The sequence below is a fragment of the Triturus cristatus genome, chromosome 8 (genome assembly GCF_964204655.1).
Source record: "Triturus cristatus chromosome 8, aTriCri1.1, whole genome shotgun sequence".
Lineage (NCBI taxonomy): Eukaryota > Metazoa > Chordata > Amphibia > Caudata > Salamandridae > Triturus > Triturus cristatus.
Genome location: NC_140591.1, coordinates 404,162,895 through 404,181,628, shown reverse-complemented (window position 1 = coordinate 404,181,628; position 18,734 = coordinate 404,162,895). Strand labels below are relative to the sequence as shown.

At 47.3% G+C, this 18,734-nt stretch overlaps 2 protein-coding genes across 5 annotated transcripts in view; one reads left to right on the top strand and one right to left on the bottom strand.

Annotated features, from left to right (window-relative positions):
- Window positions 1-9,860, bottom strand: part of DHRS12 (dehydrogenase/reductase 12) — a 75,411-nt gene extending 65,551 nt beyond the window's left edge. Inside the window, exon 1 of one of the 2 annotated variants that reach the window (XR_014967718.1) lies at window positions 9,659-9,850. Coding sequence is in view for 1 of the 2 variants with exons in the window: in XM_085621795.1 (XP_085477921.1) it covers window positions 9,659-9,714 (56 nt within the window). In the remaining variant the exon portion in view is untranslated. Of the gene's footprint in view, window positions 1-9,658 lie in introns of both variants that reach the window. The other variant, XM_085621795.1, reaches the window with a different exon arrangement.
- Window positions 9,861-10,296: 436 nt separating this feature from the next.
- The window catches only part of LOC146802202 (serine/threonine-protein kinase Nek3-like), a 143,179-nt gene continuing 134,741 nt past the window's right edge, over window positions 10,297-18,734 (top strand). For 2 of the 3 annotated variants that reach the window (XM_085621791.1, XM_085621789.1), the window contains exon 1: window positions 10,297-10,476. The gene's annotated coding sequence lies outside the window, so the exon portion shown is untranslated. The remainder of the gene's footprint in view (window positions 10,477-18,734) is intronic. The other variant, XM_085621790.1, reaches the window with a different exon arrangement.

Here is an 18,734-nt window from a genome sequence, read left to right as displayed (position 1 = left end):
TAAATGGTAGTCAAATGTATTATAATAAAGATCTTAGCAGAGCGTCCAGATGACCATCCTCCTCCTCAAACAGGTCTACCCGCCTTCCCTCTGTCTGCTCTGCTGCACCCCTAGCTTGGAGTATATTGTTAAGGGCCTCGGGTGGCAATAGGAATTCTTCTTCCACATAGCAGCCTATCTCTTGAGTAGGACACTGCTTCTCCCTCTTACTAGCTTCCCTTACTATTCAGAACACCAACGAGTGACAAGGTAGAAGAGGATTAGGAACCGCCAGGGAACACTATCTCCTCACGAATGGCATGGAGAAGGCAGTGCTGCATTCTGATAAATTACATTTGCTGCACTTTTCCCATCAACATCTGTTAAATGAACGCTGGATATAAGGGAGTACCAGACTGGGAGCTTTATGCTTCGGTAACTGGCCAGAGGTGATGAATGCCAGGTGGGTGTCCGGAACTCTTATTAGATACCACAGCTAACAATCTTACATACATAAATATGTAGCGTTATAGCGAGCATACCCAGCTACAAAGCAAAGCAGCGCTGTAGATAGGCGAGGTACAAGGAAGGGGTGAGAGGGTGATAATCGGGCAGAAGAGAGGAGGGATTACCTTAAATATCTTATTTGGGTCCATCATCCAGAGGTGACAAGCGTGATATAGTTGACCATGATATTCTGCTTCACAGATTGGTTTCAGATATCTGGTATCACTTTGAAACCAATCTGCTCACTCTTTCATGCGCTTTGGTCCTCCCCCATGTAGATATCTTTGCGGTAACTCCCAGGGTCCCAACACTCTTCATTCCTGTTTAATTACTACAAGAATGTTCTGTTTCAGCTACCAGATCAATACATGATCCACTTCCAGATATATGCTAATGCTCCCCAAACCTACATCCGCCTGGATACCAAATCAGAGGGTCCTGACAACATCACTAATTAACTAGGTCTATTCAACACTGGGTGAGAGAATGGCTCCTCTGAATCAACAAATCTAAAAACGAAATCCTAATTTTAGGTGGCCAGGCCACCACTCAATGGCCCACCAATCTAGAAATTACTCTATTTGCTACTCAAAAAGCGAAAGACTTGCGGACCGTATTTGATGCAAACTTATTTATTGCACAATAAATCAAATTTTTTGCAATGGAATTTTGATAAACCATTACAACTAATATTTTAGAATCAAAAAGATAAAAACGAATCATTCAGATTTGCCGTTAAAACACTAGAAGAATTTGTCTACTTTAACACAATATCCATGAACCTTAAAAAATGGCAAGTCAATTTTGAACCATATCTACTTAAGTAAGCTTTTGCTGCTTCTCTACATCTCCTGATGTTTAAATGTAGAAACATTGGTCTCAGAAGGCATCACCTAAAGTGTGAGAGTTCCTAGAAAATGCATAAATTAAGGATTAAAGTTTCTTCAAACATATTTTTTTCATCCATTATTATTTTATTTGCTTCTTGAGTTGCACTATGCGGTACGGGTATGCCCGTACATAGGTCCCATCATTAATGTGCTAAAAGGACTCCAGCTGCTCCTCACTGATGAGGCCAAACACGTCTGTGACTGCCTGTGTTCCTGCTCAGAGATGACATGGCCTAGCAGTCAGGTTAGATTACCCCTTTTGTGGTGGGATAATGACTAATTTACACATGGCTCATGTCTGTTTAACACCACAGCGAGATGAAAAACAGTGTCACATTGTTATAGAATGCAGCCCAGACAAGTTGCCAATGGCTAAGATTAATTCAAGCATTGCCATCCATCATTGCTTACGCCATATTGTGTGTGCCACTTTCGGCCCAGTGGGTCATGTTAGCCAACAGCAATTTGAAAGATGGGATTTTAAGGCCATATTTACAGAGTTAAAACTAAATGTCACCTGCTGGAAAAAGGTTTATTGTGACAAATATGGGCATACTGGCCATCTATGCTTATTGTAGTACAGCATTATCAAATATATTATTACAGATAGAATTAAGTAACGTTATTTGCTCATTGTCGTAAGGCATTATGTTTAAAGATATATTGAGAACTGTTGATAATAAGATTTTACCACACGGCTTTTAATCACAGATTGCAACTGCCTTACACCACTGCTTTTACGTTTATATGCAATTAATCTGTGCCTTGGAGTTATTTCTCAGCCACTGAACCCAAGCAGTCATAGGTCAATTGCAAGGATGCAATTTATTATATTGTAGGAGAATGAATGACATACTGGTCCTTAGACTTAATTGTGGTGTGCAGAACACTAATGGGATGCCTTTTAAATATTAATGTACTTCTAATGGAGAGCTAAACAGTTACTCACGGAAGTATGCACGTCTGTTATGAAACTAAACCAATTTATCCAAGAAGCTGTGCTGCTATAAATTAATCACCACAGAGCTCCAAATTGTCAACTGGATTCTTCGACTACAGAACATTGAAACTGTAGCGTATCTTTGACTCTGACAAATCAACCCATTGGATTTAGTTATCAAGGTGTCAGCACTCTGCAGAACACTCATTGGCTACTCAGGAGTTTCTAAACCCAAGCAGATTGATCTAGTCAATTACTGGGTCCAGGTGACATTAACTGTTATTTCTTTTAACACTGGTGGACAAAATATGCGATCCCGTATACTGGAAGATCAAAGTCTGGGCACACCCTTCCCAGTTACTCATCTAACCGGTTAAAATGCAAGTTGAAAATGAGGGGTTCCTGGACACAACCTTCTCTCACCGCCTTTGATGAAATAAATACTGCTGTGCACTCTACGTTCTGGTCAAATCTTAGTGCTGCTTGCAGACAAGAGTGATTCTAACTATCAAACTGACCATGGAATGTTCCAAACTCATTGAGTTTGAGGTGGACAACAGATAATATTTTGTCTCTACATCATCAAAGGTGTTTAATTCATAAACCCAAGAGAGATTGAGCTTTGCACCTACATACTTAAATATTCTAAAATGTAAATGTAGACATTGCTCCAGTGTGCTCAGCAGAGAACAAACTGATCTCTGAAATGATTCCATTGTTATTTAAACATTTTTGATGAATGAGCCATGAGTCCTCTCTCCAATAAACTAACTTTTAAATCAGCAAGGGACAGAGGTCTGTTGCAACCTCAGTCGCTCCTTTCCCCATTTTTAAAGATCAGAAATACACTGGAGCACTAACAATAGTGCGACAAATGGACAAGTTACATACCTTCGCTAACACCTTATATGGTAGAGACATGATCTAGCTGCAGATTTCTCACCTTTGAACTTCCAGGTGTCAGGCTGGACCCAGAAAAGTTTTCTTAGCAGTACCCATGCCGACCAGTAGGTGGCATTGGTCAACTCCACTTGACATCGTTGGCGTCGTGTTAGTCGTTGTCATGACGTCCATGTCGTCAGTATAACTGCCACTCAAGCACGCTAACGTCAGTACTTTTCATGACTTTCCAGGCCAGAAGCATGGAGCCATGAAGTGACTGACCATGGTGTGAAAAAATTTACTAGAGCCTTGAAAGAAGTAGCCCTAACATTAAACAGACAAGTTCGCGGTACGGTGAGGATGGGTGGCTCGGTAAGGAATCTGCGGCTAGATCAGGTCTCTACCAGATAAGGAGTTACCGAAGGTAAGTAACTTGCCCATCTGATAGAGACATCTAGCCATAGATTCCTTACCTTTGAACAGATAACCAAGCATTACCTACCCCAGAGGTGGGACTGCGGAAAAGCTTTAAACCAGGAAGCCCTGTAAGACAGAGCGGCCAAACAGGCCCTACCAGCACACCTGAGAATCCAGGCAATATTGTATGGCAAAAGTGTGCAGAGATTCCCACGTGGCCATTTGGCAGATATCAGAAACATCACGCTGGAGGGCTGTGGCATCTGCTTTTGCCCTGGTGGAATGACCCCTAAGGTCTTCAGGAGGCTGCTTCTTTGCATCAAAATATATTATGCCTTGGCAGAGGATAACCAATCGTGAAATGGTGTTCCACTGGACAGCACACCCCTTCTTTGATCCCACATAATTTATAAAGAGTTGGTCATCCACCCGGAACGCTCTAGTGTGCTCAAGGTAGAACGACAATGCTCTTTTTGGGTCCAGACGGTGGAGACATTCCTCTTCTTTGGAAGGGTGCGAAGCTGCATAGAAAGTTGGCAGAGTAACGGACTGTCCCAGATGGAAGGGAGTTACAAGCATGGGCAAAAAAGATGCCCTAATTCTTAGTACCACTTTGTCCGGGAAAACTCGCAGGTAAGGAGGCTGTGAGGACAGTGCCTATAGTTTGCTCACCCTACTGGCAGAGGTAATTGCCACTAAAAAGGCGGTTTTAATAGGGAGCAACCATAGGGGACAGTTTTGCAGCGGCTCAAAGGATGCGCTCATCAAGAAAGTAAGGACCAAATTAAGGTCCCATTGTGGCATAAGGAAGGGAGAAGGAGGTAACAAGTGGGTTAACCCCTTCAAAAACCTCTACACAAGAGGGGACTTAAAAAGTGAAGGCTGATCTGGCAGCCAAAGAAAAGCAGAGAGGGCCGAAAGGTAGTACTTCAAAGTGCCCAATGCAGAACCCGGCTGGGCCAAGGAAAGGATAAAAAGGAGAAAATCTGCTAAAGAAGCAGAAAAGGGGTCAATGCACCGTTCTGTACAATATTTACAAAATGTGTTCCCTCAGCAGTCGTATACCGATTTCGTGGAGGAAAGCCTGGCTGCCAGAATAACTTCACAGACTTCAGAGAAAGGTCAAAACTATCAACTGTCGCCGTTCACTCTCCAGGCAAGGAGGCGGAGAGTGGGCAGGTTGGGGTGGAGGACCCTCCCCTGCTGCTGCGACAGGAGAGCCTGCCAAAGGGGCACCCTGATCAGAGGATCAATGCTGAGAAGCTCGGGATACCAAACTCTCCATGCCCAATCCGGAGCCACAAGAATGACTTGTGCCTGGTTGCTCCTGATCTTCTTGAGCACTCTGGGCAGGAGTGGTATGGGCGAAAAGGCGTATAGGAGGACTAAGCTCCACTTAGGATGAAAAGCGTTGCAGAGCGAGAGCCGCCTTGGAAACTCCAATGTGCAAAACTGCTGACATTGAGCGTTCTTGTCGAAAGTGAACAGATCCAACCAAGGCTCTCCCCACCGCTGAAAGAGACCTTGTGCCACCGCCGGATGGAGACACCACTCGTGACCCACTAGGCACCTTTGGCTGAGTTAGTCTGCTCTGGCCTTCAGAGAAACTGCCAGATGTTGAACCAACAGGGAAATGCCCTGGTGTTCCAGCCAAGTCCAGAGGCGCAGGGCTTCTTGATAGAGGTTCCACGACTCCACTCCGCCCTGTTTGTTGCAATACCACGTGGCAATAGTGTTGTCCAGGAATACCTGAACCAGCCTTCCCTAGATGGATTGTAAAAAGGCCTTCAGTGCCAGTCGGACCGCATGAAGCTCCAAGAGAGAGATGTGGAGCTTGGCTTCTGCCAAAGACCAGAGTCCTCTGATCTCCACCTCCGCCAGATGGCCGCCCCATCCCAGAAGAGACGCATCGGTCACTACTGTGAGATCTGGGTGGGGAAGGGAGAGGTGTCTGCCTCTGTCCCAATTGCGGTTTGTCAACCACCACTGCAGGTCTTTTGCAGTGCACTCTGATATATGAACCAGGTCGGTGAGATTTTCTCGATGCAGTGCCCATTGGAACTTCAGGTCCCACTGTAGAGCCTGCATGCTCCACCGTGCATCGTGCTCGACTTCTGGCCTCCTGACCCATGGGGTCGGGGTGAACCACGTCCACGGCCCCGCAGAGGTTGCTAAAGTTGCAGGGCCCTCTGGCTGGAATAGGATTGGCACGGTTGGTAGCCTCTTCAGTAGCCGCGAAAGGAGCAAAAAGCAGATAGAGGCTGGGATGTTGCAGCAAGACCCAAGGACTTGGCCGTAGCCCGGGAGTCCTTGAAATCCTCAAGGATGGCATCTGCTTGGTCTCTGAAGAGACGGGAGCCATCAAAGGGCATGTCCATAAGGTTAGCTTTGACATCCCCCGAAAAACCAGACGTCCTCAGCCAGGCATGGCGACGTACAGTCACCGTCGTGGAAATCGCTCTGTCCAACAAGTCTGTTGTGTCTAAGCCGCATCGGATGGTGAACTTTGTTCATCTCTCCTGTCTGAATGGCTTGGAAGAGTAGGATCTAGTCCTCCTCCGAGACCCTGGGCAGCACCTGTGCAACCGTGTCGCAAACCGAATGGGAGTAACGGCCCAAAATACATGCCGTGTCCTCTGACCACAATGCTCGACTGGAGGAAGAAAAAAAAATGTCTTTCCAAAGCCTTCCACTCTCTTGGAATCCCTGTCTGGAAGTGCGGAAGGGAATGCGCCACAGGAAGTGGGAGCTTGAACCATCAAGCTTTGTGGGGTGGGTTGGGATGGGCGGTGAGGAAACTGGATCACCCGGTGCAGGGCGATGGCAAGCAAATCGTTCTATTAACAGGAGCCCCTGTGCTGGGTCTGGACCAGGTGCCCAGAAGAACATCCGTTAAGGCCTCATTGAAGGGCAGCAAGGGTTCCTAGTTCGAGACACCAGACTGCAGGACCTCTGTCAAGGAGTTCATCTTGACTGCCACCGTAGGGAGCTCCATGTCCAAGACCTCCGTAGCCCTATGCACCACCATAGCGAATAACGGATCCTCTTCCGTAGCCAGGTTAGGTGGAGACAGCATGCCAGAGTCTGGGGAGGTGTCCAGAGCACTGGCATCACCCAGTTCCTCAAACCTGTCCTTGTCTTGTGGTTGCAGGATTTCTAAAGGATCCTGCTCCCCCTCACAATTCTCATCCATTCCTAACCCTTTAGAATAGGGCAGGGTGAACGGCATGGAGCTGTACTGCTTCGTCGGCGCTGGTCTCTGCGTTGGAGGACACCCGACCGGCTCTGTCTTGTAGAGAATGAGGATTGGGGAGGTGCCGGCGGCACAGAGTACCTCGGTGGCAGACGCAGCGCTGGGGAAGGTTGCTGTGGAGGTGCGACCTGAAAAAGTACAGACCTAGGCACGGGTCCAGTCCGAGGCCGTGGCGCTGGAGCCAAAGGCGTGGAACCCACGGGCAAACCGGCAGGGTCAGGCTGCCCAAATATGGCACACATGGCATCATGAAACTCCTTTAGTTGGGCGGGGTCAATACCGGCCCCTGAAAGAAAGGGAAGCGCGGAGCTGACCGCGGCACCCACTCCGCGGAGCGGGCCTCAAAAGTAGAGGTTCCTCCAACTCGTATTGTGACAGACGAGGTGCAGTCAAAGCACGCTGCGACTTCTTGTGCATTTTGTGGCGCCTCTTACCTGACTTCGATGAAAAGGACTTCGATTCACCTGAGCGGTGCTCGGACCTTCCTCTCGACTGAGAATTCGACCAGGATCTGCAAGGCGGCCTCTGTGGTGCTGGACACAGGGCCGCGATCAGCTTTAGGGACTGCTCCCTCAAAGCATTCGGCGCCACCGCCTGGCAATCGGAGCATGACTGTGTCCTGGTCATGCTCCAGGCACCAGAGACAGACTAAGTGGGGGTCCGTGACTGACATGGCATGGTGACCGTCGCCGCATGGCTTGAACCCTGAGGTCTTCTTACTAAACATCCCTCGAACACCAAAAGGAGTCAACAAAAAGTCGGTCAAAAAATGACAAGGGCTAAGCTCTCCCCTCGACGGATCTGCGCTGGCTGGCGTGGAAAAAAAAACCTGATGTCAGTGTGCCAGAGTGGCGGTTATATTGACGATGCGACGACGATGAACATGCTGCCGCCGACGTCATGCGGACTCGACCGATGCCACCTGCCGGCATGCAAGGGTACAGCTAAGAAAAATATTCCAGATCCAGTTTGAAGCCTGGGAGTTCAAATGTAAGGAATCTGCAGCTAGATGTCTCTATCAGATATGTTCCTTTGCAATCCACATTCACTATCCTAGCTAACAAAGTGGTCCACATTTCTACAGTGTACTTAGTTTGACAGGGATTCCGTCTGCATCAGATATTCATTAGTTGTGGACTTCCAAATAGGTAAAATGACTTCCTCTACTACTCCTCACCAATTGGGATCATAACTTCTTCAATAAGAACCTTAATATAGTCATATGTAGTGTTTCCTTCCTTATAATCCATTATGATTGCAGTCCCTGAATTGCACTATCCTTAATTCTCAGAAAACCTTCTGAGTCAATATTTTGACATGCAGTCTCTAAATCTTCACAGTTATTATCCCTTTTTATGGCCTCCCATGGAGTCCTGGCTCACTTGAGTTTCCCTCTCCCTTGGTCAATCTCCTCAAGATTTTCAATGTGTTTCTTAACTTCTTAGTGAATTTTTCTCTGCAGTCTGTATTAAGCCTACCTATTGTAGAGGGGTCTTGCCTTATTCGGGTTATTTAATTAAAAAATGCATGCAGTTATATTTAATTCCTCAGGGGTGATAAGAACACATAGTGCTGACTGATGATAAAGCTTTTTGTACTATTACAGGGCACAAAGTACTATGAACCAACTTTGTAAGAAAGCTCCCAGGTCTATGATCTTCCACCTAAGCCTTTCAGCTTTGTTCAAAATTAAGTAATCTAATAAGTGCAAGGTATCCTTATAGCTGTACTGTGTGCTAAACCATGCAAGTGACACCTAAACTTCAATTTTTTATAAAGACATATGTAGTCTGGATGTATGACGGAACTACGCAAGCCATTACCACACAAATAGAAAACACAGCTTCATCAGCGGCACTGCACACTTTTTTGAACAACTATAGAATTCATGATTTGGGCTTAATTGGTGATAATTTGGGACAGAATTTGTTGAAATCGGCGATGGATTGCTTGGTGAACAATGCATTTGACTGATCTCTGGAATGGTTGTGATTTAAAAAAAACAAAAACATTTTAAGTGTTTTATATATCGTGAACTAGACCTGAGACATCGGGTATCAGAGGGCTTTACATGAGCACCAGTTTAGTTCCAGATGGACACATTCATATTTGTTAGGCACTGGGAGATTAAGTGATGTTGAGCGTAGTAGACGAGACTCGAACCCGGTTCCCCAACTTCGAAATCGACCGCTCTGGCCGTTAGGTTACATCCTCTCCATTTGATTTGCTCTGCATTCCGTCGTTCATGTGTGTCTCTTTTGCAACCTCCCTGAGACTGTTTGCCTTTGTAAAGGGCTAGGTAGGTTCAGGGGCAGTTATGTATAGGCTATGTGTTATAGCGCCAATCTTACACCTTTAACTACTCGTACTTCTAGTTTTTTATTTTAGTGTCAATAGTGGAATTGTAAGCATTACTTTTAAAAGTAGCAACAGGGAATACATAGTTTGAAAATATTTCCTAGAAACTACGCTCTGCACTATAACATTTATTGGTGCTTCCGACTTGCAGTCGAAGGGTCAGAGAGGCGCAGTTATGAAAGCAGCCTCGTCACATTGCATAACATGATGCACAGGGCAGGGGCCGCTCCCTGGGGTGCATGCACCCTGCGGAGACAGCTCAATAACGTAAAACAGGGCTCATAATAATAGATAGGAGATGAAAAACAATGCAGTATGGTTACACTATTGATTGCCTGCTCCCCTATATACAAACTCAATCAATTGCAGCACCAGAGACATCCCTATGGCACGGAAGCAATGTCAATTTAAAAATATTTATTTCCCGCTTACTTTGTGTATTCACGGAGACCTTTGACGAACCACACCGCGTTCCTGTAGAGAGACATCTGTTAGTGCACGCTGCCGGGATCTGCAGTCTGTCAGCTGGAGGGGTGTGTTCTCCTTTCAGTATCCTGTACACTTCAGCATGAAAACTCCGGTACAAGCTCTGCTGCTAGTTGTACTAGTAAACCCGTGAGTCAGAGAGGTAGAGGAGGGACTAAAATGTAGCAACAGTGTTGCCAGGCCCTGCAAGAAAAACAAGGACAACGCCCCCTAAAAAGAAATACAAAACCAGCGCTACCCGTTCTAACATTGAAGACTTTCTAAAAGAAATAAAATATAATAATATATATACGTTTCTGATTATCAATGCATGATAGAACGCAGGCCTCGTTTATCAGAGTGCAGTGGAAGATGGTACAGCGTGTTCGCTAGGAAAGATTTTGAAAATGTAAATTAAAGTATGTATAGACCACTTGAAATATGTTGTTCCAGCTGGAAAGTGCGCCAAAGCGGACAGGCTCTAGGACCTCGCAAGAGAGGAATGTTCCTTTCCTCCGCAAACTCCAAAGTGGCCAATCTGTGCTCGTTCTAAAGTGCTGACTCCGCCCCGGTCTTGTGTTCTTTTGTTGCTATTGTAACGCCGAGTCAGGTCTCCGGCTCAGGGTTGATTCACAGGCGTGGCTCTGTGCAGTGTGGGGCGCAGGTCTGAGAAAGCAGTGGAGCTCGCGCCGGAACCGACTATCTAGGAAAGCCTATCTCACAGCACAGCAACGTTTCGATCAGCAGGTGCTTTAATTAAAACTAAGTCCAATTTTTACCACAAGGTAAAGTGAACTTCTCGATCGTATGCCTCCTAGTGTGTCTATAACACGTGTTACTGTGCAGAACAAAACGATACAGATATATTTACAGATTATTTTGACTGGTTACCCGCGATACAAGCATTTTTTTCATTTTGTTTTGTAGCTCTTGCTATCAGTGTTACACCGTACGAGGAGACGGACCACGGTACAATAGAATGTCATTAGATGTATTCATGTTTTCCAGTACCAGAATTAAAACACGTGTACACAAAAGTAAGCTTCACCAGTCATGTACTAATCAGCATTGTACGAGCGGAGACATATAGCATAACAAAAAGCTAGAATAATGTACGAATCAAATGAACAATCATGGGGTTTGGAAAAAGCCCAATTCACAAGCATGTGCAGTGCAAAGGTGGAAGTGCCGGAACTCATTAAAGCAAACTCTGAGAAGTGCTGAAACGCGCTCATCAGAGGTACTGCATCCATGTGTGGCGTGCTAGTGATCTAGGGAAACCAGGTATACCGGAATTACCAGGACAGCGCAAGGTTACCAGTGACTATCTTGAAAAGTTCTGTAAACTGGTCGTATGTCTTTGTTTTAAGAGTGGTGAAAGGGTTGGGGGGGTGGAGCGTGCACCATGTGCCCGTGTGATGAGCCCCCCAGTGTCCCTGTGGTGAATAGTTAGTACTCAGTAGGAAGTAATTGAATTGACACAGAGTTTGTTGCCGCACACATACTAACACTCACCTGCTTTCAACGTTGGCGAGCGCTGTCTGTTATTTCTGTTCCCAGTGGCTGCTTCATATAGTGCCAATATCGGCAACACTCACCATCCCCCCCATACAGCAATCTCTCAGCGAAATAACCAGACAAGACACCTTCTTTGTGGAGAAAATTGCTGCAGGTTTATTAGCATTGCACAATGCCAAGATTGGTGGGTTTGCCGCTGCCCGCGTCCCAAGCAGTGGGACATCAGCAGGGCAGCATTTTAGTGGCCGCCTGTCGGAGCCTTCCCCCTTGCTGCCTCGCGCGCGAGGCCTACGCCCACTAAGGTATGACCCCCTATAGTTTGGAGCTGGAGGCGGGCCATTGGGGGCGGGGGGCGCGGCTTGCCCCCCCTACTTAGGAGGCCCTCTCGCCCAGTTCCTCCTCTGTTTCCTGCGCGCCGCTCCAGCCTGGACACGCGTTTTTGCGCTCCTCCTGGACACGCGAGATCCGTTCGCCTCGTCGCTCCGGTCGCCGTCGTCTGGCCTTTTGTCGTCTGCGAGTCGCTGGTGAGTCTTGCCGCAACCACTCCGCCCCGGCCCTGTCCCTGGGCAGTACCAGGTGACGAGGGCCCTGTGGCTCGGAATTGCCACGGGTGGAGGGGGCGCAAGGTGCAGTCTTTGGGGCGCGAAGGGGGGTTGGTGTTAGGCGGGAAACTTCGGCATCGGGCACTGAGTAATGGTGTGGCTGGCCAGTCATAGCGGTCGACGTTTTCTTGGGGACCGGTATTCGAGGCTTGTCTACAAGCAAGGGTCTCGGCGGCACAACACTGGCAATTGCATTGAGGGTCTGTGACAATAGCTAGTGTTTCACATGATTGCGCCTTCAGCGCTGACCGCGAGTCGGGCATCGTCAGCGCTCCTACCACCTCCCCGGGGGAAGGGGCGCAGGGCTCGGCATATACCCCTTCGACAGCGTAGCCGCCTTTGGGGCATAGATCGGGGTTACGGACGTTTTTTTGACTAGTACGCGGCGGGTCGCGCTTTAATATTTAAAGGTCAGTCCCGTGGATAAATCGGGGAGGGGATGTGGCGCCTCGGCTAGCCTCTCGACGTTGGGGCGGAGTGCCAGTGTTCAAGCCTCGGGGTCGCGTCTGCTTAGTGTGCTGTTGGGGCGGGTCGCTTGGTCTCTCCGTGCCTGAACGCGTAGTGTGAATACGGAGCTCGTGTGAAGCGCTCCGCTGCCTTCGGGTCGAGTTCGCGCCATATAATTGTGCAAATACTTTTCAGCCGTTTAAGCGTTATAATACCTGCTGGGTTGCCACGTGTTGCGGTGCTCGTCAAGACACCCCAAACCCCCCCACCCCCTGCCACCACAGCGCTATATAGTTGTGAAGCAACCGGGGCGCCCGCGGATCACGGGAGGTGCAGGCGGTGGGTGATCTAATGAGAGACATTCACAGACGGCATCTGCGGCATCCGCATACAATAGGAAGAATTAGAGCGCATTACCTAATATGGCGACACTTATAAGTTTCCAAATATCAACATGTGTAAGCTGAGGAGGGGGCGCGTATTGCAAGCGCGCGACGTTCCTCAGATTCTAGTGCTCGGAGTCGTGATGCATAAAAGCTGCTTCACAAAAATAATGGAGCATGTTTGTAAAGATTTCAAAGTTCGGAATGGAAACTCGCCTTCTTGCAACCCTTCAACTTGCTTGGAAGAGAATGATGTTTTAAACATGCTGGGGGTGGAAAGGGTGTTTGTGTGCGCGCGCGCGTCTGACTGAACTTCGCCTTTCTCATAAGGACACAACATCTAATCTAAAGCCCTTTATGCAGGTTGAAGAGTGATTTTTAGGGACCGCTGCGGGGCAGCGAACTGTTCTGAGAAGCATTAGCCTTTAAAATCGATGTCCCAGTTAGAAACAAGGGCTGGAAAGCTATGGGCGATGTGTTCAGGAGCGCGTGGCTGGGGGGATGAGGAGGGGAGCGGGTCCCGGAAACGCGGTCAAAATTTCATAAGTTGGCAAATCCCTTCTTTACGATCGGGATATTCGAGCATTGGAGGTGGTGCCCAGCCCCCAGTGCTGTAAAGTGCGTTTTTAACACGGCGCTCACGCAAAACGCGCCGATGCCTTTCTGGTCGATTCCGCGCGTTCGAAACATGCAGCATGCCAATCCCCCAGTGCCGCGATGGGGGATTTACATACGGCGCTCCCGCGAAGCGCTCCAACACCTTGTGGTTGAAGGCGCGCTAAATATAACATGCAGCATGCGAGCCCCCCCAGTGCCGTGGCGTAGGTTTTCAAATACGGCGATCGGGCAAATCGCTCTAAGGCCTTCCGGCTGAATGCGCGCTATATATCTTGCATGATGCTAAGCTCCTAGTGCCGGGATGTGAGATTTAATACGGCGCGGGCGTAAAGCGGCCAATACCTTCTGGTCAAATTCGCGCTATATAAACAGGCAGCATGTAGGGGTTTGCTGCTTAGAAGGTTGATGGTGGAGCCAGGGGTTGCATTGTGCACGGGCCTGCTGAGATGAGTGCCGAGTAGATTATAGTTGGGCTCGTGTCGTGCACGTGGGTCAGTGGGTGGTTGCTTGTGAGAGAGGCATCCTTGTTATTGGCAAATAAAATTTTTGATTTAAGGTCCCAGATGTGACAGCGTGCTGCGAGTTAAATGCGGCGCCCAAGCAAAGCGCTCCGTGATGTGGCAGCACACATCGTCAGTGGAGGTTTGGCTACACCTGAAGGGTTTTAAGAATGTTATCTATTTTAGGATAATGTCTGACATTCTTAGGGCTTCTCCGTTCTTTGTACACTTTTTGTTGCACGGAGGGATAAGGCGAATGTTTATGTCCGTGTTCAGCATACTGTATCCTGAGGACCGGGATGACTCAGCTTCAGTAAGGGACGCTGTAGAGGGCAGTCACTACATGCGCCGTATTGCCCAGTCCTCCCCGATCCCTAAGACTTAGAATGGGGGAAATGATTCTTAGTCAGTCTCATCAAAAGAGGTACTGATGCGTTCGGGACTCTGCGTGGGTAATGAGGTAATTACGCCAGACTGCCGTGTCCATAGGTTGGGTTGATTGCAGTGAGTGAGCTGCCGCCTTAGATCGGAGAGTCCAGGTTCGAGCTCAGAGCCGTTCGACATCCGGGAGCTTGGTCCCATTGAACATCCCCCCGCGCTTAACTGAGGGTTTTGAGTTGGTAGCTGGCCCCTTGTAGAGCCAAGTTTTAACTGTCCGAGTCTCGCTCACGCCAGGCCACACATAAATGTCAAGATAGTTTGTGATCTTCCTGGAGAGAGACCAGGAATTTGTATAGTGTATCATATCTATTCAATTCAAATACATTTCATTGATTTAGACCTCTTCTGAGATCAACAATTTGAGAGGTCTTTTGACTTCGGGGTAGTTAGTTCAGAGTGTTAAGAGGCCTGCTGCAAAGAACGTGTGACAAGTAGATAGCAGAGTGCAGGGCGTATGATGCAAATGGGCCAGCAGGTTACTGTGTTCAAAAGAGGCATCCTTTTGTGACTTGCAATGTAGATCTTAAAGCCCTAATAGTCAACAGCGAATTCAGTGCATCGGAGAGTGTGGTTATGAAGACTTGGTCACGGTAGAGGGGGACAGTGAGAGAATCTGGGGTGGAGGCGGCAACGAACATTGTTACACAGGGCGCTTTCGCCAGGTCGGCATCACCGCTCACCGCGTGAGTCCTACAACACTTGAGTCATTCCACCCACAACAAGCACAATGCGCAGCGGAGTGTGTTGATGTTGTTATGTTGTAACTATGTGGGGCGAATGATTGTTGGGGGCAATTATATTCCTCCTCGCCTATGAGTGTAAGTGCAAATGCGGCGATATGTCAAGCGCTCCTAGGCCTTCGGGCCCATGGCGCACTGGTTTCCTGTGCATTGTTTACTTATCCGCAGATTGGGGATCAGCCAATAATTGGGCTTGTTGGAGGTAGTGCCCCCCCTTTTTTGTAGTAAATATAGGGACGCAATGGCTGCGATGAATATGTAATGTACCTGGGCTCATGCGTAGCGTTTCAATGCCTTGGCATCTACATACACGTTACATTTGTAGAATAGATAGGTAACTCACAATGTGCGTTAGATTAATGCTAGTGAGGGCGGAGCGACCAGGTTGTCCACGGGGCTGAATGCCATAGTCAGTGCCTGGGCAAGCTGGGTAGCCCTGCAGATTAGTTTTTTCCCAGAGGCCACCATCACTATTCACACTATTGTCCCCAAGCTTTCCTTTGGTTCCTGGCTTCATGTTGAAAATGCATGGCTTTATATTTCTAATGTACTCTTTTGCGGCCCACTCGCCATTTGACTAGGGAAGTAGGCCCAGGCTGATTGTGATTAAGTTATTCACATGTGGTCAAAGATTGGTAAAGGTTGGATTGGAAATACACGGTTGTTGGATAGGCACCAGGGCCAGATGACATTCCAGTGCATTGTGTCCTGGGAACCAAGGATAGGGTCCAATTTTGTAAGCACGGGGAGCGGTAAATATTTGGTGTCACTCATGAGATGCACTGTGTTGGGGTGAATGATATCTGAGAGTTTTACTACTGCGAAAAGGACATCGCCAAATAGGCAAGCCAATGGCACATCAAGGGGTCATGGTGCAAAATCTAGAAAGTCAATTTGTTAGGTAATCCACCAATATTGCTCTAACTTATACATTCAACGATGTTAATGTGTTGACGTGAAATGTTCACCTTGGCCACGGCACGACCCACAAGAATAAAACTACATGTGGCTTCCCCAGGGATCCTCTACAGGGACACTCTTTGGTGGAACAAGGTTTAGCGCACCAGGTCACTTATATTGGAACTCCCCACCTCCAGAGATTAGTTCCCGCACAGACCTCATGACTTCCCGCAAAGTCTTTAAAACATGGCTAGTTAGACAGGTACATGAGTAACATACCACCCTAACCGGTTTCAGAGTAGCGCCAGGGAACTAATTTGGTACGGGGCCCATCAAATTTGGTATAACATAACAAATGTTGGATTGGTTTTCATAATCTTTTAGGAGCAGAACATAATGTGTTTGTTGCACAAACTGAGAGATTCGAAAACAGAGCTGTGTAACCACACAGGATGTTTCACAAGGTGACAGCAAGCCGTACTGTTGGAATAAACAAATAACGAAAAAAGAATTTACATTATTTTGAAATTAATTGAATGGAAGTCAACAAGTTTAACGATATGTTGGACGGATAGTTATGGTTAAAGGTGAGATAAGGTTACATCGTTTAACAGAAGCAATTCTAAATTGCAGTGCAAGTTGTAGCAGTCGATAACATCAAATACCAACATTATATAACGATCAGTACACAAACGGTAAAATTTTCAGTGCCTCTTAAAAGACTTTGCACATATGTTCCCGATTGTTGTGGTTAGCATTAGGTTTTGAATTGGGGAAGGAGGTGCCGAGCCAATTCACGTATTAAAACGGATTGATTGCTACAAATATTGGTTCAAATTATGCAAAAAAAAAAAAAAAAAGTTGAGACAACCAAGTTAAGTTTCAGTGCAAGGCCACATTTGATGGGGCAATTCCAGGCGGAAAAGCATTAAGCCAGACAGCCCTGGGAATTAGGCAGGCGTACGATTAGCTAAGATTCTGTTCAAACTGAGGGAGAGCATATCGACCACAAAATAATTGTGGAACCAGAAAAAGCTTTACAAAGCAATGCTGTAGATTTCCGGTAGAATGCAGTATGGATAGGCTTCAGGGTTAAGGCCATGACCTTTCTGGAAGGGGCATTCTTCTTCGACCTGTGTCGAACTGGGAAAGGAAGTAAGGAGGGCTGGATAACTCTTTATTCTACCTGCGTTGGGGTTGTCAGTGTCGTGAACTACTAAATCTCACTGAACTGGAGGTGTGGCCGGGTTTCTACACGAGCAGAAGTTTGGGAGTGCAAGCCTCCACCTAGGGGGTGGCTGGCTGAATCTGATGAACTACTTCAAACGGTTCACAGCACTGCACGTGGGAGAGTGTCAATGACCTGTGCCTACTTCAACCAGACTCCCGTGAATGGCATGCCCTCAGCTACATGGTAATGATTGAGAGAGCAGAGAGCGACCATACCTCTTGAATTTTGCACTTAAACTCTCTAGTAATGGAAAGGGCTTAACACCTTCTGAAATGAGCATGACCAGAGATGTGCTGCTCTCCACAGTCATTTGACAGGTTAATGGGCAAGGCTAGCGGAAAAGCCAGATGTATTGTCGTCATTTAAGGCGGACGTGACCCAGGTATTGGCAAGAAAGAGACACTGCCAACCATGAAGATATGAACGAAATCATCACTGTGGCTCACAACTTATTATTTGATAAAATAAGACGTTTCATTTTCAAGCCACGATGTCGGGGCAATGAATTACCTATAGCACAGCAACACCGGTATAACAAGGACTGTAGGCAAACCTATTAACTCCTTTCAGCAGCAATAAAGTCCAAAAGCTACCTTCTATTCAACAAGCAAGGAATTGGTTACGCTGTCCCAGTGGAGAGTAAGAAACGATTGGGATAACAGCAGGACTAGTATAAGACTCGATCGTCAAATTTAATGTAACTTAATTTGCAAGTAAAAAGGCTATAACGAGGAGATGTTGCTAAGATATGGGTCAGTTTGTAGTAAACAGTAGGATAATAAGATGTGAAAGGAAGAAAATTGAGATACCTGTGATGTCAGCTTGTGTTTATATACGTAGGTAAAGTGGTTAACTCACACGTTACCTTCACCCTGCTTATTGTGCTGCAGCTGTTGGGAACACAATTCCAAGCCAGGAAGGCACCTAATTTGGCCAATTGAAATATCTTAATAGGATTGCAGGTCCATAAGCGCCTATTTCGCCAATGCCTGTTACCCACGCCATATTTTCCTGCCTGTAGAAACAGATTTAGGTTGCTCTTCTCGCTCAGCCTCTCCTTGGAGGCAGGGAGGTGGGAAACGTTCACAAATTTAGTCCTCGAGCTGAGAGATGTATTCTTCGGCAGCTCAGTCAGTCACATTGGCTTTATCCGGGTCATGATAAAAGCCGTCCATTTAGCAGTTACGTTAAAATGTTTTGTCCTGCTGAGAAATCATGCACCCCTCGCAGCAGCAGCAGCAGCAATTCAGGAACCATGACGCTATCTATACATCACCTTTGTAGACAAGGTGGAAAGTAAAACCTTCTTCGTGCTAGGATGTGAAGGGAATCGATGGACTGACGAATTCAGCTATGGTTCAGTTCTGGCTCCACATGTAGGTGCTAGATCTTCCCATAATTACGTTAGGATGATCTGCAGTGGCATCGCTAAGAAAGTTAGGAACACCAGTAACGTCTAAGCTGAACGGCAGTGGGGCCCAAAGACATCCTTGGTAGTCTGCCCTGGGCTCCGGAGTAATGTTGCAAATTAATGCCGTCATTTACTGGTTGCAGAACAGGACCCATAATTTAGCCCACTAAAAGCTGGCTCGCAGGGTGGGCACCTGTAACAGCGAAGGGAGGAAGGGGGGCTCTGGCAGCGACGGTAGCCTCCCCAGAGCTG